General features: G+C 29.1%; 1 protein-coding gene across 6 annotated transcripts in view; it reads right to left on the bottom strand.

Annotated features, from left to right (window-relative positions):
• The window catches only part of LOC126737822 (neurobeachin), a 529,789-nt gene that overhangs the window by 318,978 nt on the left and 185,750 nt on the right, over positions 1–25,061 (bottom strand). For all 6 annotated transcript variants that reach the window (XM_050442884.1, XM_050442885.1, XM_050442880.1 and 3 more), the window contains exons 6-9: positions 19,157–19,278; positions 18,835–18,961; positions 11,158–11,277; positions 2,080–2,226 (exon numbers count right to left, since the gene is read on the bottom strand). In XM_050442884.1, coding sequence (XP_050298841.1) covers positions 2,080–2,226; positions 11,158–11,277; positions 18,835–18,961; positions 19,157–19,278 — 516 coding nt within the window. The remainder of the gene's footprint in view (positions 1–2,079; positions 2,227–11,157; positions 11,278–18,834; positions 18,962–19,156; positions 19,279–25,061) is intronic.

Here is a 25,061-nt window from a genome sequence, read left to right as displayed (position 1 = left end):
TCTTCTTCTAATTCCTAAACTGTGTCATTTTATTAGTGTTGTCTGGATCATCTGGAGTTACTGTTTTTCGAGTATAATTGGTCAAATTATAACAAAAAATATCACTTTATTTCCATCCTTTTTTAATTGTTAAACTGAGAGAGAAATATATAAATGGGAATTCAACTTTTTCCTCTATTTTTCTATATCGTGGTGTCATTTTATTAGTATTGTCTGGATTGTCTGGAAATAGTATTTTTCGGGTATAATAGGTCAAATTATAATAGGAAAATATCACTTTTATCTCACCATCTATAGAGTAGGTTAAAACACAGTTTCAACATTTAATTTTTAAGACACAAAATGAAATATTTAAAAATAAAAATAAAAAAAAACAATAAAAAATAATATTTTAATTGCCTGGAAGAAACTAAAAATATTTCAGTAAAAATACTTAAAAGAAAAAAATTTGAAGGTAAAAAATAAGAAGGTAGAAAATTAAGCATAAATTCATTAATAGTTCACAGATTTTCATGAAAATTAGCTTAAAGGAATGAGATTTTAATTGCAAATAAAATATACAACAACAAAAATAATTAAAATATGGAAAGTTATAAGTTTAGGGACATAATGTCAAATTTGTGTTTAGTAATGAGGGTGTTTAAAGGAAAATTCTTACTTTATTAACTATGTAAATTTTTTTTTGCATTTTTTTCCAGAAAGTAAAAAGCAGAGATTAATGAAAAAGACCGAATAAAAATAACGGACAAAAAAATTTTTTTTCAGGCATTTAAAACTGATTAAATTTATGAAAATAAATTAAAAATGGGAAATAAATGAAAATTAAGTCAACCAATGAAAATTAATTAAATTACTGCAAAAAATATTTTTAAGGGAATTAAGTTTAAAAAAATTGAAAAAAATACTTTTAGGAAGTGAATATAAATAATTATTAATTGCCTGGGAAAAACAATAAAAAATAAACCTTGAAACTAACTTTTTGCCTAGAAAAACCGATTTCCAGTTTCTGGAAAACGTTAAAAAAAATCAACTGGATCCAGTAATTTAGTCAAATTATAATAGGAAAATATCACTTTGTTGCCATCTTCTTCTAATTCCTAAACTGTGTCATTTTATTAGTGTTGTCTGGATCATCTGGAATTACTGTTTTTCGAGTATAATTGGTCAAATTATAACAAGAAATATCACTTTATTTCCAACTTTTTTTAATTGTTAAACTGAGAGAGAAATATATAAATGAAAATTCAACTTTTTCCTCTATTTTCTATATCATGGTGTCATTTTATGAGTATTGTCTGGATCGTCTGGAAATAGTATTTTTCGGGTATAATTGGTCAAATTACAATAGGAAAATATCACTTTTATCTCACCATCTATACAGTAGGTTAAAACACAGTTTCAACATTTAATTTTTAAGACACAAAATTAAATATCTGAACTACCTGAAAAAAAATTAAAAAAAAAACAATAAAAAATAATATTTTAATTGCCTGGAAGAAACTAAAAATATTTCAGTAAAAATACTTAAAAGAAAAAAATTTGAAGGTAAAAAAAAATTAAGGCACTGTAAAAATTGAATTGGCTCTATAAACTATAATTTGCTTCATCAATTCTGGATATAATTGGCAAATAGAATGGGGGAATGAACATCCCCATGTTACCTAGAAATCTTAAAAAATGATAATAAAATCATGTCTATCATTTAGAAATTGTGCATAGATTGTAAGAAAAGTACTATTACTCGTCAATTTTGAATTTTTCACCCCCTACTAAACCCTTAAAATCTTAAATGGAAAAGAGGATTCAAGTCATATTACCTAACTAAAAAAATGGATTAAGTCAGCACTATAAACTTTGAAGAAACCTCAACATTTGATGATACAAACGTCCATATTTCAGGAAACAAAAGACTTTTAGAATCGACAATTTGGGACAGAGTTTCTCTTAATAAAATGACTACTTTAAGTAAAAAAAATCAACTCTAAAAGCCTAAAAGTCTCTCATAAACAGAAGAACCTAAATATTGGAATAAAATAATGCTGCTTATAAAATATATATTTTTTTTAAATATCTACTCACCTTATAGCCCGGTCCTAGTCTATGCATGGCACAAATCTGATGTGGCGTCAGTGCTTCACTAAACAAATAAATGGCGGACATTTGACCGCAAAATATCCGCTCTTCGTCTAGCTCGGGCGTAGCTCCGATGTAACATTTATCAAAGGGCTAAAAGGAGAGAGAAAATACGTGAGCTTTAATATACAGATCGACAAGGAAGCAGAATTTTCAAATGTCACGAAAAATTGCTTCGAAAACAGCCGGTTTATTATTAGCAATTTAAATTTAATTATTTTAACTTTTTTGTTTTTTTTTTGTTACGAGGGAAAATTCAATATAGAGACGGATGATATTTTTAATATCCCTGCTGTGCCGTTTCGTGTTTCAATAACGTAGGACTTTTTTTTTTTCATTTAATATAACGGGGGCCAATAAACGAGTTCATCAGTGCGGACCGAATGATTTTATTAAAATTTAAAAAAGGGGCAATATTGTCACAAATAGTCGTAATTTTGCGAAAAATTGAAATTCAAAGTGAGGAGTATCATTAAAAATTCTAAAATTTGAAATATTCATGTCACATGTGTATTCCAACGATTATTGCTACTGAAAATGGGAAAAAGTTCAATAGGAAATAATTGAAACAAGGAGTAACCAGTGGGGTTTTAAAAAAAAATTAACAAAAAAAAAGTATAAAGCAATGAACAAAATGCTTATTGACTAAAAAAGAAAAAAATAACATCTTCAACTCCCTGGAAAGAACAAAAAAAAAATATTTTTTAGAACATCAAAATCTTATTCAAGAAACTGAAAGTCAGACGATAATGAGTTAAAAACTCATCGAAATTCAGTGTTTTAGGAATTAATTATTAAAATTAAATATTTAAAGAAACGTGAATAATTAATAACTAGTAGTACATTGTGTATATTAAGTCAAAAAACCAATAAGAATAAATGAAACTGTTGCTGTAGGATAAATTGCAAATTCACGCATCCGTAATTTTATAAAATTAAATGCATAAATGAAATTATTATGACTGATAGCTCAGTAAATAAAATAACAATTATGCGGCATTAATTATTGAATACAAATAAATAAATCAATATCGACTTAAAAAAATAACATTTAAAATTTGTTAATTTCAAAGAATAAAGCTTTTTTACCTTTACTGATTTTTAAATTAAAATCATCAAATAATAATATAATTAAAGAAAACAAACAACATTATTAATTATTTATAAAATCTTAAAATAGGTAAGCGAAGAGTTACTCTGAATTGACAATAACCTAAGCTGCATTATTATAACAGAAAAATGCATTACATTAAAAAAAAATGTTAATTAGGAATTCATTATAATTAATAACTAGTAGTGCAAATTAAGTAAGAATTACAATACAAGTACGTATAAAAGAAACGGTTTATCATATGCATTTAAGTTATGCATACCTTTAAAATAAATGGCAAATTAAAGCATTCCTAATTACATAAAATTTAAAGCATATTTAAAATTATTAGGATTATTTATTTTAGGCAATTAAATTAAAGTAAACAACAATGGAAATTTGGAGGATTTTTAGACACTTGGAAATATCAGGTAGTGTTTTTAATTTTAAGAAATGAATTAAATTAAAAAAAGTACTTTCAGGCACTTGTTAATCTAAAATAATGTACCATAAAAACATTATTAACTGTTGTTATATATTATAAGTGAAGATTTTTATTCCAGGAGTTCCTGTAAAAAAGAAAATAAGTTGTCTCCTATTGGCACGTGAATATCTTAACTTCTAGTACACAAAATTTTGTAATATTTGATTTTTAAAGGGCTCTCAAGGCTCTTTTAGTCTTTTTTGAAGAAATTGCAAAAATCCATACATTGGAAGTCTAAATATTGGAATTCTTATTGTAAGTGTGCCTGTAAGAAACAAAATAATTTGTTCCTTATTGGTACGTCATTATCTTAAGTTCTAGTAGTATTTTGCAATTTTTTTATTTTTTAAAGACTCTGACGACTCTTAAATGCAATTGCAAAAATCTATACACTGAATGTCGCGAAATTAGAATTCTTATTCCAGGAGTGCCTGTAAGAAGTAAAATAATTTGTCTCTTATTGGCACGTGAATATCTTAAGTTCTAGTACACAATATTTTGTAATTTTTTAAAAGGGCTCTTTTAGTCTTTTCTGAAGAAATTGCAAAACTCCATACAAGTCTAAATATTGGAATTCTTATTCTAAGTGTGCCTGTAAGAACCAAAATAATTTGTCTCTTACTGGCAAGTTCTAGTCGTCAATATTTTGCAATTTTAAATATTTAGGAGAGTCTGGAAGCTCTATTTTTTGAAGAAACTACAAAAATCTATGCACTGAAAGTCAAAATATTGGAATTATTATTTAAGGAGTGCCTGTAAGAAATAAAATAATTTGCCGTTTATTGAATGTTTCAGTATTAACTAGAAAAAAATCTTCACTAAAAAAGGAAAAAAACAATGGTCTAGGAGAAACAAGAAAATTTTTTTAAACCATCAAAATTATGATTCCAAAAACCAAATATAATTTTTATACAGAAAATTATTAAATAAATACAATAATAATTTACAATTTAATTTAATACAATAAAATTTAAAAAAAAGGCAATATTGTCACAAATAGTCGTAATTTTCCGAAAAATTGAAATTCACAGTGAGAAGTATCATTAAAAATCCTACAATTGTGTAACATGTCTGTCCCAATGATTATTGTTATTAAAAATAGGTAAAGTTAGTTAATAGGACATAATTAAAACAAGGAGTGACAAGTGAGGTTTTTGGAAAATTGACTAAAAAAATTTAAAATTTAATAAAAAAAAGTACTTTCCTTAATTTAATTTAAATCAAAACAAAACAAAATTTTTAATTATCTGGAAAAAGCAAAAAAAAAATTTAGACCATTAAAATTTTATTTTATAGGCACTAGAAGTCCGAGATCGATGAGAAAAACTGATTAAAAAAATAACTTGCAAACTATCCATTATTATAAAAAAAAAATTCAATATTTAAAGGAACGCGAATAAGTGATTAATTATAATCAATATCTAGTAATATAAAAAAAATGTATATAGAGTCAAAACATAATTTAAAAAAATACAAGTGAGAATAAAAGAAATCGTTTATCATACTCACTTCAATTATGCATAACTTTAGGATAAATTGCAAATTGTATCCCTAATTCCATAAAATTCACTGCATGATTAAAATTATTATGACCGATGGCTTAGCAAGCAAAATAACGATTATGCAGCATTAACAGTCTAATTATTTAGGAAAAAATAAATAAATCAATGTTGACTCCATTCAATTCTTTTCAATTATTAATAGGTCCAAAACTATATAACAAATTACCAAATGCAGCAAAACCGTTTTAACAATTAACATAAAATTAAAGTAATTCCTAGCCAATAAATGTTTTTATGATGTAGACAGCTACCTAGCCAATTAGGCAGTATTTCTTTTTCTTTTTAACCTTTTTTTGGATGTGTAATGTGACTTTACTTTTGACTGTTATCTAGGTATTTAGAAATATTTTCTTTTTTTTAGGCCATGTAAAACTGTGACGAAATCCATACCCTTTGTGTCTATTTTTCTTGTAAATTTTAAAGAATAGATCGCTTTCACCCTTGCTGCTTTTAAATCAAATATATTGTAATAAAAGAAAAAAAACAGCAGTAATAAATCATATATAAAATCTTAAAATGGCCAAGCATAGAGTTATTCTTACTTATCAATAACGTAAGTTGCAACTCAATCCCACACAATTTTAACACACAAATATATAATTTAAAAAAACGGATTAATTAGGAATTAATTAATAATATTAACTAGTAGGGCTAATTGAATAAGAATGACGATACAAGTAGGAATAAAAGGAACTGTTTAACATATCCATTTAAGTTATGCATAATTATAAGATAAATTGGAAACTAAAAAAGCATCCTCACTTCTCAAAAATTTAAGGCATTATTACGATTATTTATTTAAGGCAATTAAATAAAATAAAGTAAAAAGGATTTTTAGTTGGAATTATCAGGTGATGTATTTAAATGAAAGAAATAAGTTGAAGAAGTAGTCCCCACTTGCAGTAGAATTAATAAGTCAAAGGGTAACTAAAATTGTTTCGGTCATAGGGCGCGCCCTATCATCTTTTGAAAATTTATATATTTCTTTTGTTCTTAGTTCTTGTTGACATAACAATTATCTTAGTTTTGTATCCTGTTTACTCCCAGTCTTATGCAGCTTAATGTAAGTTTTTTTGTCTTTAACGTCCAATTTAATTAAGCTTTTTATCATTTTTGTAGATGCCCTTTTTATTTATTGTTATTTTAGTCTTTGACCTTGCCAGAAGCACGATAGCCTTTCATATGTTGTGACGAAAACCCTCATTGTATGTAAGTTAATTTTAACACCTTTTATTTCAACACTTTTTATCCTTAGCTTATAAGTTTCCTCGGTTCTTTATAGATCCCTGATAATGGACATCTTATATGTCCGAAACATGTAGGATAGATGATTTTTCAAATAAATTTAGTGGAGGATGACCGAAACAATTTTAGTTACCCTTTAAAGGAATAAATTAAAAAAGGTACTTTTAGGCACTCGTAAACCTAAGGCAATGAATGAAAACATTACTAACTGTTGTCATATTGAAGTCAAGATTTTTATTCCAGGAGTTCCTGTAAGAAAGAAAATAACTCGTCTCTTATTGGCACGTCAATATCTTAAGTTCTAGTAGATGACATTTCGCAATATTTGATTTTTAAGAGACTCTAAAGGCTCTTTTAGTCTGTTTATAAGAAACTGCGAAAGTTCATAAATTGGAAGTCAAGATATTGAAATTTTCATTCTAAAAGTGTATATGGTCAAGGTATATTAAAATTTACTGTTCATTATTCTTTTCACTGTTCACAAAAAAAAAAGAAAATTTCGGCATTTAAAAAAAATTGACACGACATTTACATAAAATATAATTTTTAAACTTGATTACTACACCTTAAATATTTAATGAAATTCTTCTAAAAAATCACTGTTTTTCGTCCATATTATCTAATCTAATAACGCTGTTTTTATACTAAATATTTATATATAAAATTATATAAAATTTAAATAAACAGTGTTATTAAATTAAATATTGAATATATATCTTCTGCAAAAACATTGTTTTTCATTAACACAACCCTTACCCCCCCACCCACCCCAAATATTTGTCCAGTAAGAAATTCTTTTGAAAAATCAGCGTTTTTCGTCCAAAGTATCCAATCTAATAGCTCTGTTTTTATATTAAATATTTATTAATATAAATATTTATAATTGCATTAAATTTAAATAAACAAACTGTATTATTAGATTAAATACAAAGTACAAAACCAGCTGTTATTCATGCGTATTATTTTGAAAAACAATGATTTTTGAAAACAATTTCTTACTGGTAAGTAGTGTGGGGTGGGTGGGGGGCTAAGGGTAAGTTTAATAAAAAACGGTTTTTATGCAGAACATGTCTAAGAAAAAATGCTTTTCAAGAAAATTATAAGTGATAAAAAATTTTATAATTTTTGTATCTGTGCTGTTCTCACATAACCTTAAGGTTTTAGGGTAAAACGTGAAGAAACCCCATTTTATTTTTCGAAAGCTAGGTGTATCGTCATGAAAATGGCAGTAGAACAGCCATTTTTCAGCCCAAATAAGTGAAAATTCAGTTTTTTTAAGATAAGTCTTAAAAAAAATTAATTAATTTTTTTAGGGCGTCAATATCTTAATTTCCAGTAGTCAACATTTTGAAGTTTTTGATTTCTTAAAAACTCTGAATACTCGCTTAGACTTTTTTAAAGAAATTGCAAAAATCCATACACTGAGTGTCAAGATATTCCAATCCTTATTTCAGAAGTGCCTGTAAGAACGAGAATAATTTTCCTCTTATTGACACGTCAATATCTTAAATTCTAATAGTCAACATTTTCCAATTTTTCATTTCTAAGAGCCTCAAGCAACACATCGTATATTATCATTAATTATTTATTTAACGATTTTTAAAAGAATTTTTGATTTAGGTATATTTATCAACCGTATATGGTCAAATATATGGACATTTAAAAAAATTGTCATAAGACTTATACAGGGTGTCCAGTAAATAGTAGTCCAAACGAAAACTGTAGATAGATTAGACTATATCCTATCAGAATAACCCAACATAGGCTTAACGAAAGTGAATCGGTTCTCGAAATCTTAGCGTTTTTTGTAAATTACTGACAAATAAAATCTATCATAACATAAGTCTTTTATAGATACATTTTTTTATAGGTTTATCATGTTTCCGAGTATACATTAAATGCAAAAGTTTTTAAGCTTAAGTACGACAAGGTCGGTATTCTTATTTTTTTATACAGGGATTTCACACTTCTATAAGAAACAATATTCTGTCAGATTTTGCGAATTTTTTTCTTAAATAAATGGTTTACGAAGAAATTCTGGTATACATCTTATGAAAAATCCAGCTAAAAATAAAATCAACCAAATAATTTAATATTTTCTGGCTTTTTTTACCTTTCAATAATTACCAAAAATGCGAATATCTCGGAAACCGTTGCACTTTTGTTAACTTTTTATATGGTGTTATTTCGATGGGGTATTGTCTAATCTATTTGCAGTTTTTGCTTGGACCACTATTTACAGGATAACCTGTATATCTAATTTTTAAACTCGATTAATACACCTCAAATATTAAAGAAATTCTTCTAAAATATCATTGTTTTTCGTCCATAATATTTAATCTAATAACGCTGTTTTTATACTAAATATTTATATAGAAAAATTATAACAAATTTAAATAAACAGTGTTATTAAATTAAATATTCAATAAATATTTTCTGCAAAAACATAGTTTTTTATCAACACAACCCTTACCCCCCCCACCCACCCCAAATATTTGTCCAGTAAGAAATTCTTTTGAGAAATCACCATTTTTCGTCCAAAGTATCCAATCTAATAGCTCTGTTTTTGTATTAAATATTTATTAATATATATATTTATAATTGTATTAAATTTAAATAAACAAACTGTGTTATTAGGTTAGATACTAATTACAAAACCAGCTGTTATTCATGCGTATTATTTTTGAAAAACAATGATTTTTAAAAACAATTTCTTACCGGTAAGTTGTGTGGGGTGGGTGGGGGGCTAAGGGTAAGTTTAATGAAAAACGTTTTTTTTTTGCAGAAAATAGTTGCCTGAGAAAAAATTCTTGAAAAGAAGATTATAAGTGATAAAAAATTCTATAATTTTTGTATCTGTACTTTTCTCACATAACCTTAAGGTTTTCGGGTAAAATGTGAAGAAACCCCATTTTATTTTTCGAAAGCCAGGTGTATCGTCATGAAAATGGCAGTAAAACAGCCATTTTTCAGTGCAAATAAGTGAAAATTCAGTTTTTTCAAGATAAGTCATAAAGTCTTAAAAAAAAATTCTTTAACTTTTTTCACGTCAATATCTTAAGTTCTAGTAGTCAACATTTCGAAGTTTTTGATATTTTAAAGACTCTAAAAACTCCCTTAGTATTTTTTAAAGAAATTGCAAAAATCCATACACTGAGTGTCAAGATATTCCAATTCTTATTCCAGAAGTGCCTGTAAGAACGAGAATAATTTTCCTCTTATTGACACGTCAATATCTTAAATTCTAATAGTCAACATTTTGCAATTTTTCATTTCTAAGAGACTCAAGCAACACATCGTATATTATCGTTAATTATATATTTATTCAACGATTTTTTAATAAATTTCTGATTTTGGCATATTTATCAACCGTATATGATTAAGGTATATTTATTAAACTGTACAATAATAAGTATATCATATACGATTCTGTTTACAAAAAGGAGGGACATTTAAAAAAATTGTCATGGGACTTATATATCTAGTTTTTAAACTCGATTAATACACCTCAAATATTTGATGAGATTTTTCTAAAAAATCACTGTTTTTCGTCCATATTATCTAATCTAATAACGCTGTTTTTACACTAAATATTTATATATAAAATTATATCAAATTTTAATAAACAGTGTTATTAAATTAAATATTCAATAAATATTTTCTGCAAAAACATAGTTTTTTATCAACACAACCCTTACCCCCCCACCCACCCCAAATATTTGTCCAGTAAGAAATTCTTTTGAGAAATCACCATTTTTCGTCCAAAGTATCCAATCTAATAGCTCTGTTTTTATATTAAATATTTATTAATATAAATATTTATAATTGCATTAAATTTAAATAAGCAAACTGTGTTATTAGATTAAATACTAAGTACAAAACCAGCTGTTATTCATGCGTATTATTTTGAAAAACAATGATTTTTGAAAACAATTTCTTACTGGTAAGTAGTGTGGGGTGGGTGGGGGGCTAAGGGTAAGTTTAATAAAAAACGGTTTTTATGCAGAACATGTCTAAGAAAAAATGCTTTTCAAGAAAATTATAAGTGATAAAAAAATCTATACTTTTCTCATATAACCTTAAAATTTTCGGGTAAAATGTGAAGAAGTCCTATTTCATAACCCTAACGCCAATAAGTGGAAATTCAGTTTTTTTATTATTTAACGTGAATAAAACGTAAATATAAATATATTAAATTCCTCAACGTATATCATGCAGACATTTTATTCGATATTTATAGTTAAAGTTCTAACTAACAATGTAATTAAAAAAAGTAGAAAAAAAAATTTATTCAGACATTTAATTAATGTGGATCAAATATCATAAAAAAAAAAATAAAATCAATACTGTCACAAATAAATCGTCATTTTCCCAAATTGAAATTTACAGGGCGACGTCTCATTAAAAACCCTAAAATTCGAAATGACACGCGTAACACGGGCCATTACTATCGGAAATATTCATGCATACGGACGTGCAATTGTTCACATGTCTGCCCCAATTATAATTTTATTATTATTATGATCGACGTGCATGATAACGAACTGAACATGGGGAAACTTTAATTGAAAATAGGAGTGACGTGTGAGGTTTTCAAAAAATGTCACTTTAATATGTAAATATAGAGGATTTAATTTACTTACGTCATTAGTGGACACGAACCAGGCCATTTCGGTGTTGGACGCTAATTGACCGTTCACGAAACATTTGATTTCGCTCTTCGTCCATCTGTTGTAAATGTACACGATGGCCAGCATGTACCACTGAAATAAAACGGGAAACATGGATTAGAGTTGTTGTTATTTAAATTTGTCACTGTTAGAGTTGATTTTTAATGTGAATAAGTGCCTCGTGTGTATTTAAGTTATGCATCAAAATGCACAAGTTTTAAAGCATTTGAAAAATAAATTTAAGAAATATTTATTTTTTTTTACTGTCTGTAATCATGAAAAGAACAATGGAAAAGAATTTTTTTAAAGCATATTTTATTAATAATATCTCAGGAATTAAAATAGTAAAAAAAATTGCCTTTTAGGCAACAGAAATTAACTTCTCACCAGTCATTTGTATATATAATAATTACTTTTTTCTAGGTATTCAAAAAAGTTGACGATGTCATCCTATAGACGAAACGTCGTGTACCAAAAATTCTTTTATTAACTTAATAAACATTTTTTTTTAACGAACTTTTTTTCAAGAAACATCAAACAGATCCATTTATTACCTTCATTTTCAACGTAATTTCTTATGCAGATCGACGAGGGAAGTGAATTTTCAAATAAGTCATTTTAAATATATTATTCATAAGATTATTTCCTAAAAATACTGTCTTCGGTAAGATAATATATTAAAAAAAAAACTAAGTGCATCACATATAATTAAGTTATACATACAAATATATTTTTAACTGGATATTATGTACGTTTTTTGCTGTAATTACTTGATAATTTGTATAGACAAGTGCCACTGATATATTTTAATTATGCATCAAAATTAATTTGTTCATTTAAATATTATGAATAATTTCTATATTCTTTTTAAATATTAAAGAGCTCGTTAAATATTATGCATTAATTTACTTTGTCAAGGCAACGATAAATAAATAATGTAGTTTGATTTAATTTCATTAATAAATAAATGCCTCACAGCCAATTTAGTTATGCACTAAAATTGTATAAATATTATTACCAATTAGTAAAAATATATTTTTTTTATTTTTTTATAAGCGTGCCATATATTTTATTATATTTTTAGTAGTAAGTACTATAAGTACATAATTTATTTAGTAGCATAAAGTTTTAAAAAAAAATATCAAAAGATTTGTCACGTCCGATTAAATTATGCAGTAAGATATTTTTTTCTCATATCAATTTAATAATTAGCAATAAGTCCATAATATTTACATTTTTGTCATACAGTGTAAAAACGAGTCACGTGAATTTACAACAAATATTATTGGTTATATAATGCCAGTAAAAATTGTGATGATTTTACTTTTACTTGTAATTTTACGCCATTCATGTAAAAATCGATTTACTGGTATTTAATTTTATGATAGTAGTTGTGTAAAATTCTTGAATTAACGTTGTAAAAATTCGACAAAAAACCAGGAAATTTACAGCAGATATTGTAAGAATATCGTAAATTTATTGTAAAATTACAATTTTATAAGTTGTAATGTTTTACTAATTAAATGGTTTTTTACTATGAATTTGCTGTAAATCATTTGTGAAAACAATGTAAAATGTTTATAAAAAAAGAAAAAAATTTACTTTAGATGCCGTAAATTCGTTTTAAAAATACAACCCTGTACTTGTAAAGTTTTACTGATTTTTTATAAAACGTCACTTTAAATAAGAACTTATGTATATTAAAATGTATAATAATTACAACTGGTGTTTATGAAACTTAAAATGTTTATTTCTCAGCAAACGTAAAAAGAATAATTTTTAATATTATAGCAGCGTCTTATTTGGGATCCGAGCAGAACTAAGGGAATAAGAGCACTTTGAAAATCCTGAAAAAGTCGTTTTCGACGTCCGTTTTTGAGACCAAAAATGGGCATCAAAAATGCCATATCTCAGCTATTAGAGGAGCTACGACCTTGCGGATGGTCTCGTTGGATTCAGAATGATGAAACTAGGACAACACCGTTGGAATTTTACCGATAGCACCCAGAGAAATCGAGATATCGACCTTCAAAGTTTGGGTTTTTTCATTTTTCTGGTATACCCCCCCGTATCGAATTTTTTCAGCAAAAATTGATTTTTTTCGAAATCAAACTAAGTATACCAGCGTCTTATTTAGGTCACCTAGATTACGAAAACACCGGGTTATAACAGGATTTGAGCAGAACTAAGGGAATGAGAGCACTTTGAAAATCCTGAAAAAGTCGTTTTCGACGTCCGTTTTTGAGGCCAAAAATGGGCATCAAAAATGCCATATCTCAGCTATTAGAAGAGCTACGACCTTGCGGATGGTCTCGTTGGATTCAAAACGACGAAACTAAGACAAAACCGTTGGAATTTTCTCGATAGCTCCAACAGAAGCCGAGATATCGACCTTCAAAGTTTGGGTTTTTTCATTTTTCTGGTATACCCCCCCGTATCGAATTTTTTCACCAAAAATTGATTTTTTTCGAATTTAAACTAAGTATACCAGCATCTTATTTGGGTCACCTAGATTACGAAAACACCGGGTTATAACAGGATCCGAGCAGAACTAAGGGAATAAGAGCACTTTAAAAATCCTGAAAAAGTCGTTTTCGACGTCCGTTTTTGAGGCCAAAAATGGGCATCAAAAATGCCATATCTCAGCTATTAGAAGAGCTACGACCTTGCGGATGGTCTCGTTGGATTCAGAACGACGAAACTAAGACAAAACCGTTGGAATTTTCTCAATAGCTCCAACAGAAGCCGAGATATCGACCTTCAAAGTTTGGAATTTTTCATTTTTCGGGTATACCCCCCCGTATCGAATTTTTTCACCAAAAATTGATTTTTTTCGAAATCAAACTAAGTATACCAGCATCTTATTTGGGTCACCTAGATTACGAAAACACCGGGTTATAACAGGATCCGAGCAGAACTAAGGGAATAAGAGCACTTTGAAAATCCTGAAAAAGTCGTTTTCGACGTCCGTTTTTGAGGCCAAAAATGGGCATCAAAAATGCCATATCTCAGCTATTAGAAGAGCTACGACCTTGCGGATGGTCTCGTTGGATTCAAAACGACGAAACTAAGACAAAACCGTTGGAATTTTCCCGATAGCTCCAACAGAAGCCGAGATATCGACCTTCAAAGTTTGGGTTTTTTCATTTTTCTGGTATACCCCCCCGTATCGAATTTTTTCAGCAAAAATTGATTTTTTTCGAATTTAAACTAATTATACCAGCGTCTTATTTGGGTCACCTAGAATACGAAAACACCGGGTTATAACAGGATCCAAGCAGAACTAAGGGAATAAGAGCACTTTGAAAATCCTGAAAAAGTCGTTTTCGACGTCCGTTTTTGAGGCCAAAAATGGGCATCAAAAATGCCATATCTCAGCTATTAGAAGAGCTACGACCTTGCGGATGGTCTCGTTGGATTCAAAACGACGAAACTAAGACAAAACCGTTGGAATTTTCCCGATAGCTCCAACAGAAGCCGAGATATCGACCTTCAAAGTTTGGGTTTTTTCATTTTTCTGGTATACCCCCCCGTATCGAATTTTTTCACCAAAAATTGATTTTTTTCGAAATCAAACTAAGTATACCAGCATCTTATTTGGGTCACCTAGATTACGAAAACACCGGGTTATAACAGGATCCGAGCAGAACTAAGGGAATAAGAGCACTTTGAAAATCCTGAAAAAGTCGTTTTCGACGTCCGTTTTTGAGGCCAAAAATGGGCATCAAAAATGCCATATCTCAGCTATTAGAAGAGCTACGACCTTGCAGATGGTCTCGTTGGATTCAAAACGACGAAACTAAGACAAAATCGTTGGAATTTTCCCGATAGCTCCAACAGAAGCCGAGATATCGACCTTCAAAGTTTGGGTTTTTTCATTTTTCGGGTATACCCCCCCGTATCGAATTTTTTCACCAAAAATTGATTTTTTTCGAAATCAAACTAAGTATACCAGCATCTTATTTGGGTCACCTAGATTACGAAAACACCGGGTTATAACAGGATCCGAGCAGAACTAAGGGAATAAGAGCACTTTGAAAATCCTGAAAAAGTCGTTTTCGACGTCCGTTTTTGAGGCCAAAAATGGGCATCAAAAATGCCATATCTCAGCTATTAGAAGAGCTACGGCCTTGCGGATGGTCTCGTTGGATTCAAAACGACGAAACTAAGACAAAACCGTTGGAATTTTCCCGATAGCTCCAACAGAAGCCGAGATATCGACCTTCAAAGTTTGGGTTTTTTCATTTTTCTGGTATACCCCCCCGTATCGAATTTTTTCACCAAAAATTGATTTTTTTCGAAATCAAACTAAGTATACCAGCATCTTATTTGGGTCACCTAGATTACGAAAACACCGGGTTATAACAGGATCCGAGCAGAACTAAGGGAATAAGAGCACTTTGAAAATCCTGAAAAAGTCGTTTTCGACGTCCGTTTTTGAGGCCAAAAATGGGCATCAAAAATGCCATATCTCAGCTATTAGAAGAGCTACGACCTTTCGGATGGTCTCGTTGGATTCAAAACGACGAAACTAAGACAAAACCGTTGGAATTTTCCCGATAGCTCCAACAGAAGCCGAGATATCGACCTTCAAAGTTTGGGTTTTTTCATTTTTCTGGTATACCCCCCCGTATCGAATTTTTTCACCAAAAATTGATTTTTTTCGAAATCAAACTAAGTATACCAGCATCTTATTTGGGTCACCTAGATTACGAAAACACCGGGTTATAACAGGATCCGAGCAGAACTAAGGGAATAAGAGCACTTTGAAAATCCTGAAAAAGTCGTTTTCGACGTCCGTTTTTGAGGCCAAAAATGGGCATCAAAAATGCCATATCTCAGCTATTAGAAGAGCTACGACCTTGCGGATGGTCTCGTTGGATTCAAAACGACGAAACTAAGACAAAACCGTTGGAATTTTCCCGATAGCTCCAACAGAAGCCGAGATATCGACCTTCAAAGTTTGGGTTTTTTCATTTTTCGGGTATACCCCCCCGTATCGAATTTTTTCACCAAAAATTGATTTTTTTCGAAATCAAACTAAGTATACCAGCATCTTATTTGGGTCACCTAGATTACGAAAACACCGAGTTATAACAGGATCCGAGCAGAACTAAGGGAATAAGAGCACTTTGAAAATCCTGAAAAAGTCGTTTTCGACGTCCGTTTTTGAGGCCAAAAATGGGCATCAAAAATGCCATATCTCAGCTATTAGAAGAGCTACGACCTTGCGGATGGTCTCGTTGGATTCAAAACGACGAAACTAAGACAAAACCGTTGGAATTTTCCCGATAGCTCCAACAGAAGCCGAGATATCGACCTTCAAAGTTTGGGTTTTTTCATTTTTCTGGTATACCCCCCCGTATCGAATTTTTTCACCAAAAATTGATTTTTTTCGAATTTAAACTAAGTATACCAGCATCTTATTTGGGTCACCTAGATTACGAAAACACCGGGTTATAACAGGATCCGAGCAGAACTAAGGGAATAGGAGCACTTTGAAAATCCTGAAAAAGTCGTTTTCGACGTCCGTTTTTGAGGCCAAAAATGGGCATCAAAAATGCCATATCTCAGCTATTAGAAGAGCTACGACCTTGCGGATGGTCTCGTTGGATTCAAAACGACAAAACTAAGACAAAACCGTTGGAATTTTCCCGATAGCTCCAACAGAAGCCGAGATATCGACCTTCAAAGTTTGGGTTTTTTCATTTTTCTGGTATACCCCCCCGTATCGAATTTTTTCACCAAAAATTGATTTTTTTCGAAATCAAACTAAGTATACCAGCATCTTATTTGGGTCACCTAGATTACGAAAACACCGGGTTATAACAGGATCCGAGCAGAACTAAGGGAATAAGAGCACTTTGAAAATCCTGAAAAAGTCGTTTTCGACGTCCGTTTTTGAGGCCAAAAATGGGCATCAAAAATGCCATATCTCAGCTATTAGAAGAGCTACGACCTTGCGAATAATAATATTTTGCTTTAAAATGTTTTTTTTATCACACATTTCATCGACAATTTTCTTAAGGTAAATAATTTCCATAGACATTTTTGCTATTTGCAATTTGTTGATAGAGGTGTTGTTATTTTCGCTGTCAGCGCATGTCAGATTAACCGGCGCCAAGCAACAAACAATTTTAGTTTTATCTATTATTCGAATAATACCACCCGATCGATTTAAACAGCCATTGTGGTATATTGAGAAACAATTGATGCACACACTAATAATACAGTTTTTCTTGGCACAACACTTAAAACCAGAAATTTTTGTAATTTTTGATTCAGTAAAGCTCGTAACAAAAACAATTATTAAAATAACTCCCCGGGCTGTGAAAACTGAAAATGTAAATGTTTTCCTAATTTTATATTCCGAAACCGAGGGGAAATAATTTTCCAAAATAAATAGCCGACTTAGTAAAGCGTTCGGATTCTAAAGTTATTTCCGAAATGCACACCACTACCCCCGTTTACTTGGTACTTGAATATTAATGAAATGTAAATATTCAGGTGGGTTTTCTTTCTGTTTTTTTTTCTAGGCTGAATAAGCTTTAGAGAAATTTGGAAGGGACCAGAGGAATTCCTTGAAGCAACTTTATTTTATAGAAAAATTTGTTAGTTTTTAATACTTAATTCAAAGACTCTTCTCAACTATTTTCACCCAAAATTAGACAAAAACACTCGGGCGCATCGAATTCCCAACTAATTGAAGTATTTCGCTGTTTAAACTGAAAACCACCCTTTATGAAACCAGGACGTTACAAACATTCGGTAGAAAATTACTCGACGGAATTTCCGGGGGCGGTTTTCGTCGAAATTATTCGAATTTCGGGTGCATGTCGCGGTTTCGAAATCCCTGCCGAGATGGACCGTCCGTGCGGTCGGGGTCTCCCGTAACTTTTAGCGAACCCGAAAACATTGTTCGGCTTTTAGTCTTCTTCTTCTTCTCTTTTTTTTTTTGGAGATAAAATGTGCATAATTTAAATGGGGGTGATTCACGTTTAATTAGAACGATCCTTTTTGTATTTATATAGCGAAAGCCTAATACTTTATTTTGATATACTGCTACAGAAGTTTAAAATTATGAATAAAACCGCATGACCTGTAATAAACTCACAGATTAATCGAAACAACTTACAATCTTTAATTTTTTTAGAAACTTTTATAGTGATAAAAAGTGATATTTTTTTGATTGAACCAACTGGTTCAATTATACCAATTTTTATACCAATCAACTATCTTCGGCATTAGTTTAACCCGAAAAACATTATTTCCAGAAGTCCTAGACACTCGAAAAATATGAACACAAAGAATTCGAAAAATATGGGAATAAAATTCTGCTTTTCTCGTATAATTGAACAGATTTAAGGAGAAAAACACTAATTCCCGAAAATCCAAACCCTATTTAGGAAATCAAACGGTGATATAGGAACAAGGGGAAAAGTGCCTGGAAATTTTACAAAATTAGTTCAATGGCACGCAAAAAATAAAAAGCACTTCACCGTATTAATTAGCGACATTAATTAAAACCTTTAGGAAAGCTTCAAGGAAACTCGAATTAAAAAAAAAATGATGCATAACTTAAATGCATTCGACATCTCGACACTTATTTCACATAACAGCAATGCAATCGGTTCGTTATGCTTCCCTTACCTTTCTCGGTTGAAATTCGTATTTCACGCAGTGCTGAAATCCCTTTCCTTTAACTTTCATTGACGTCAGAACCAAACAGTTTCCGACAAAGTGAGCCGTGTAGCCGACACCCTTGCTGGTCTTGAAGCTGCAATAAGTAAATAATTTTATTTTTTTCTATATATCGACGAATGATCGAAGAGAGAAAGAAAAAAAGGATTTTTCCACAAAACAGATTTCTGTCAGTGGCAAATGGAAGCGTCCGTAGCTGGAAAAGCATAAACACGTAACAGAGAAGGATATGGAGGAGATGGAAGGAGGCAAAAAAAAAGCAATTTCTTACCAGTATAAATAAGGCTTTTCCCTCTCGATATTGACAGAGTTTATGGGATCGAGTCGAAACCACGTCGTGAAGGTGAAGCCGTTCTCATAAGGCCATTTTGCCAGCGGGGGCAGAACTATTGCCTGGAGAAGAAAAATTACGTTAGATGGTTATATAGGTGGAAAAAAAAATCCTGTTGAGGAGTTATTTATTGCAAAACCATTTATTTTTGATTTTCTTGGGATATGTGGTTTAGATTTATTAATTGGGTTATTGGGCTCTAGAAGGGCTTTTTATCATCTCAAGGTTTAAATGATAATTGTGCCTAAAAAGGTTTCTTATAGTATAGTGAGTTTTCTGAACCCTAACGGTTTTTCTTCTGTAGACACTGGAATTATTCCAGGTTTTTTTTATTAAATAAATCTTTATTTTTACAAAGTTAATTCAGACATATCCCTGGGAAAAGCTGTGAGAACTAGAATTTCTTAAAATCCTAAAGGTTTAAAAAGTGCATCATAAGAATACCTAAAAAAAAATCTATAGGAATTTTGACCCTCAAAAGGGTTTTTCATGTTTTTTTAGGATATTTTTAGTCCAGGTTTTTAAACTATTTTTTATTTTGTTTCAGGCATCTGGGGATAAAAATCAGACGTCTGAAATATTTATTTTTTAAATCTTATTCTAGGTTTTTTAGTCAAATGTCTTCTTTTATTTCACGCAATTGATGCTGAAAAATAAGGCATTTGAAATAAATAAGTACCTTATTTCGGGAATCTGAGAATAAAAATGAGATATTATGTGAATTTTTTTCTTATTTCAGGCTTTTCGTTAACTTTTTAACTTATTTTAGGCATTTGAGGGCAAAAACTGAGTCACTTAAAATATTTTAATATCTTATTCTAGGCATCTGAAGATAAATTCAAGACATCTGAAATATTTTTTATCTTATTCTATGGTATGATTTTTCCTTTTATTTTAGGCATATTGAAATAAAAGTAAGACCTAAAATACTTTACATACGTATTTCACTCTATTGGTAATTTTTTTTCTTTATTTCAGGCATTAAATGATAAGAATGCCTCATGCATTTCAAATATTTTTTTCTTTTATTCCAGATGTTCGAAGTAATCCTAGGTTCAAAAACCTAGAAGACCAGGGAAAAATATTTGAAATACCAGGAACATTAGCTATTTGATTAACAGCAAAAAGAATAGGATGAAATATCAAATTATTTCAAAGGCCACATTTTAATCATTGAGAGTTTAATGGAAATGAATCGAAAAACTGTTATAAAATAAAAAATTATTTTTCATGCATCATCTCCTATCCTTAAATCCCTGCATATTTTAGAAACTTTATTTTTATGTCTAGATGCATAAAATAAATTTTTACATTATTTTAAGTGATTTTTTTTTTATCCTTAAATGCCTAAAATTAATTAAAAAACTGTACCAAAAACCTAGAAGAAGCTAAAAAATATTTTAAATATTTATTTTTATCCCCAGATGACTGGAATAAAATATTAATTTATTTCAAATGCCTCATATTTGATCCTCAAATGCCTGAAATAAAGAAAGTCATTATACCTCAAAATAAAATTACACCTACTTCAAATGTCTCATTTTTAGCTCTAGATATCTGAAATAAAGCAAAAAATGATTCTAGAAGCCTGGAATAAAATGTTTAAATCCTCCAAAAATCTGAAATTAAACAAAAAATTATTTCAAATGCTTCATTTTTTATCCTTAAATGCCTGAAGAAAATAACATTGCACCAAAAGCCTGGAATAAGATAATACCTATTTTAAATGTCTCAATTTTAGCTCCAGATTTCTAAAATAAAGCAAAAAATGGTTCTAAAAGCCTGGAATAAAATTTTAAAAAAATCCTCCAAAAACTTGAAATTAAACAAAGAATTATTTCAAATGCACTTTAAAAAAACCTTTTTGAGAGTCAAAAATTTTTAAAAGTTTGCTCAGATCTCATCATGACACGGTGAGATGTACTTTCTAGCTTTTAAGATTTCTATATATTCTAGTTATTTTAAAAAAAAATTTCAGGGGTTTTTCTGAAATACTTGCGTAAAAATAAATGTAAACGTAAAAAGATAAACTTTGAAAATCTCTAAAAATAAGGAGAGTAACAGTTCCAGAACGTCCAGAGTATTTCCAGATCGTCAAATGTGAAATAATGTAAAAAAGTGCACTTTTAGCCCTCTTATCCTCATAAATGTTCATCTCAGATCCAGAAATTAGAGAACATTATTTAAAATTTGTACAAAATATAAAAAAATAATTCCGAATGCCTAGAATATAATTAAAATTCACCTTGAAAGTCTGCTTGAAAAACATAAAAAGTTATTTAAAATTTCTAAAAATGTTGACATAAACACGTTATAGAAAAATAAAAATAATTTTGACAAATCTTAAGTGCCTGAAATCAATTGAAAAAATAACCAAATGCCTGGAAAACAAAAAGTATTTTAAATTCCTGAAAAATGCCAAAAGTAACTTTATATGTCTGAAATAAATCGAAAAGGCACCTTGAAAGTTTGGAAAATATTAAATATTCGTTCAAATGCCAGGATCACAATAAAAAACTTTTCCAAATGCCTGAAAGACATTAAAAATTATTTCAAATTTCTAAAAAAAAATTACATGAAAAATAACTCAAATGCCTGGAATAAAATACAATTTTTTTTTAGGAGGTCTTTTTTGAAGGCCTCAAAGATATCAAAAATTATTTTAATTTTAAAAATTGGTAAGAGAAATAAATTTATTTCAATTGTCTGGAAAATATAAAAATTTACGTTAAATGCCTGGAAAATATTGAAAAATTACCTCAAAAGTTTAGAAAATATAAAACACTATGAAAAAAATAACCCCAAATGCTTGGAGGTCATAAAAAATTATTTCAATATTTCTAAAAGAAAAAATACGAAAAAAATTACTCAAATGCCTGGAATAAAAAATTCCTTTGAAGCCTGGAAGGCATAAACAATTATTTTAAATTTTAAAAGCTTATGAGAGTAAGAAACTTATTTCAAATGTCTGAAAATTATAAAAAATTACCCACAAGTGCCTGGAATAAGTTTTGAAATCACCTCGAAAGCCAAAAGCTTGGACAATATGGAACATTATTCTAAATTTTAAAAGTCTGGAAAAGTTGGAAAATCATTTCAAATGCCTGGAAAATATGATAAATTACTAATTTTTTATAATTCTAGATCAGCAATTTTTTCAATTTATTTCAACTAAATCTCTAAAAAAGGCTTTAAATAGATAGATTTATTGAAATGTTAGAGCTTTTTTTTCCCTAAATTTTTTTTTCGACATTTATTTCAGATACGTCTCTGGAAAAAAACATCAAATTTTTGGTATTCTTCTTTTGTTTATTTTTCAGGCCTTCGGCGTTAAAATTCTTGGAAGATATTAAAATTATTTCAGCTGCCAATAAAATCAAAACAACGAACGTTTCAAATATGAAACTCGAAAATTTGCTTAAAATAAAATTAAAATTTATTTCAAATTTTCAGGAATAAAAATATTTCTCAAATGCCCATAAATAATAAATTAAAAAAAAATTTAAATTCCTGAAAGACGGCAAAAATACCGGTAAACGTTTGGAATAAATTGAAAAATCATCTGGAACGTTTGAAAAATACGACACATTTTTTAAAATATCAGGATCACAATGAAAAATTACTCCAAAAGCCTGGAATAATTTAAAAATTATACTAACTATTTTTTAACCTAAATCAGCTAGTTTTCCAATTTATTTCAAGTAAATTTCTCCAAATTAGAATGTCAATATAATAGATAGAATGTCAAAAAGTGCACTTCTATCCTTCAGATCTTCATGAATCTCCATATCAGGTCCAGGAATCTGAAACGATAGCTATAAAATTATATTTATCGTCTGTATTCAGTATAAACACGTAAGAAAAGTAACATATCTAGATGATCCAGAATTCTTCCAGACTTTCTGTTACAGACCAATGAACCTAAACTCGTAACAAAGTATTTGACTATTTGTGGCACATAAAGAAAAAAACAAATATTCAAAAAAATAAAATAAAAAACAAATTACACTAAATCATAAAGTGTGCAGTCCAGTTTGCCAAGGGCGGTAAAAGTATTGTCCGTAAAAGAAAAAGCGCCCGCTCCAAGAGCGAAAAACGACAAAGCAATTTATAATGAAACAACAACGTTCTGCTTTACCTTCCACTGACTTTCGGACAATGGCTAAATCTAAAAATATATCGCGCAATATGTTTTTGTTCTTGTGTGTATACGGTGAAACGAGGAAAATTTTCAGTTTTCACAGAGGAAAATTTTTAGGGTTCAGAAGACCCACAGAAATCGTGGGTTTTTTAGGCGCATATGTATTTGAAATAAATATCTAAAAGTAAATTCATATCGAGAAAGGTCTTACGACTTTTTAGAGAAAAATTGATATTTCTCAGCTATTATTGGTCCTAAATATATGGAGCAAACGCTAAAAATATTAAAGAGAATATAATCCAAAGAAAAAAGGCTCTAAAATTAAAAAAAAAAGTATTTTGAATTCTTTTGCAGAAATTTACTTGAAATATAGCTAATTTAGGATAAAAAATAGTAAGTGTAATTTTTATAATTTTCTAGGCTTTTAAAATGATTTTCCAATTTTTCCAGGTTTTTGGGGCAATTTTTCATTGTGAACCTGATATTTGAAAAAACGTGTTGCATTTTTCATACTTTCCAGATGATTTTTCAATTTATTCCAGACGTTATTTTTGCTACCTTTCAGAAATTTCAAATATTTTTCAATTCATTCTAGGCATTTGAGAAATATTTTTATGCCTACAAATTTGAAATAAATTTTATTTTTTTTTTGCAAATTTTCGAGTTTCAGATTTGAAATGTTCGTTGTTTTGATTTTATTGGCAGCTGAAATAATTTTAATATCTTCCAAGAATTTTAACGCCGAAGACCAGAAAAATAAGCAAAAAAAGAATACCAGATATTTTGGATATTTTGAATATTTTAAAGTTTTTCTAGAGATGTATCTGAGAAAAACGTCGAAAAAAAAATGGATTTAGGAAAAAAACTCTAAAATTTCAATAAATCTAAATATTTAAAACCTTTTTTCAGAGATTTATTTAAAATAAATTGAAAAAATGGATTTATACAAAAAAAATTTTTCAGGTATTTGAAATAACTTTCCAATCCAATTTTCCTTTTAAAATTTACAATAATTTTCCATATTGTCCAAGCTTCTGGCTTTCGAGGTTATTTTAAAACTTATTTCAGACACTTGGGGGTAATTTTTTATAATTCTCAGACATTTGAAATAAGTTTCTTACTCTCGTGAGCTTTTAAAATTGAAAATAAATGTTTTAAGAATTCTTAGGGCTTCAAAGGAACTTTTTATGTCTTCCAAGCATTTGGGATTATTTTTTCATAGTGTTTTATATTTTTTAAGCTTTTGAGGTGATTTTTCAATTTTTTCAGGCATTTCATTATTTTTTCAATTTATTTTCCGTATTTCAGATTTTTTTAATAATTTTATTTTTATATAACGTGTTTATTTGAACATTTTTATAAATTTGAAATTATTTTTCAGGATTTCCAAGCAAACTTTCGGGGTGAATTTTAATTATATCCTAGGCATTTGGAATTATTTTTTATCTTTTGCAGAAATTTTACATAATGTTCCTTAACTCTTCCAGGCTTTTGAATCATTTTTTATCGTGTTTAAAAAATTTGAAATAATTGTTGTTTTCCATACCCTAACTTTTTTAATTTTATTCAATTTTTATTGCATGTGAAACAATTCTAATATCTTTCAGGTTTATTAATGTTGAAAACTCGAAATAAATGAAATAAATTAAAGCGATCTGGATCTGACATGAACATTCATGAGGGATACGAGGACTAAAAGTGCAC

This window comes from Anthonomus grandis, chromosome 6 (genome assembly GCF_022605725.1).
Source record: "Anthonomus grandis grandis chromosome 6, icAntGran1.3, whole genome shotgun sequence".
NCBI classification, from domain to species: Eukaryota; Metazoa; Arthropoda; class Insecta; order Coleoptera; family Curculionidae; genus Anthonomus; species Anthonomus grandis.
This window is presented reverse-complemented; position numbering and strand designations above follow the sequence as displayed.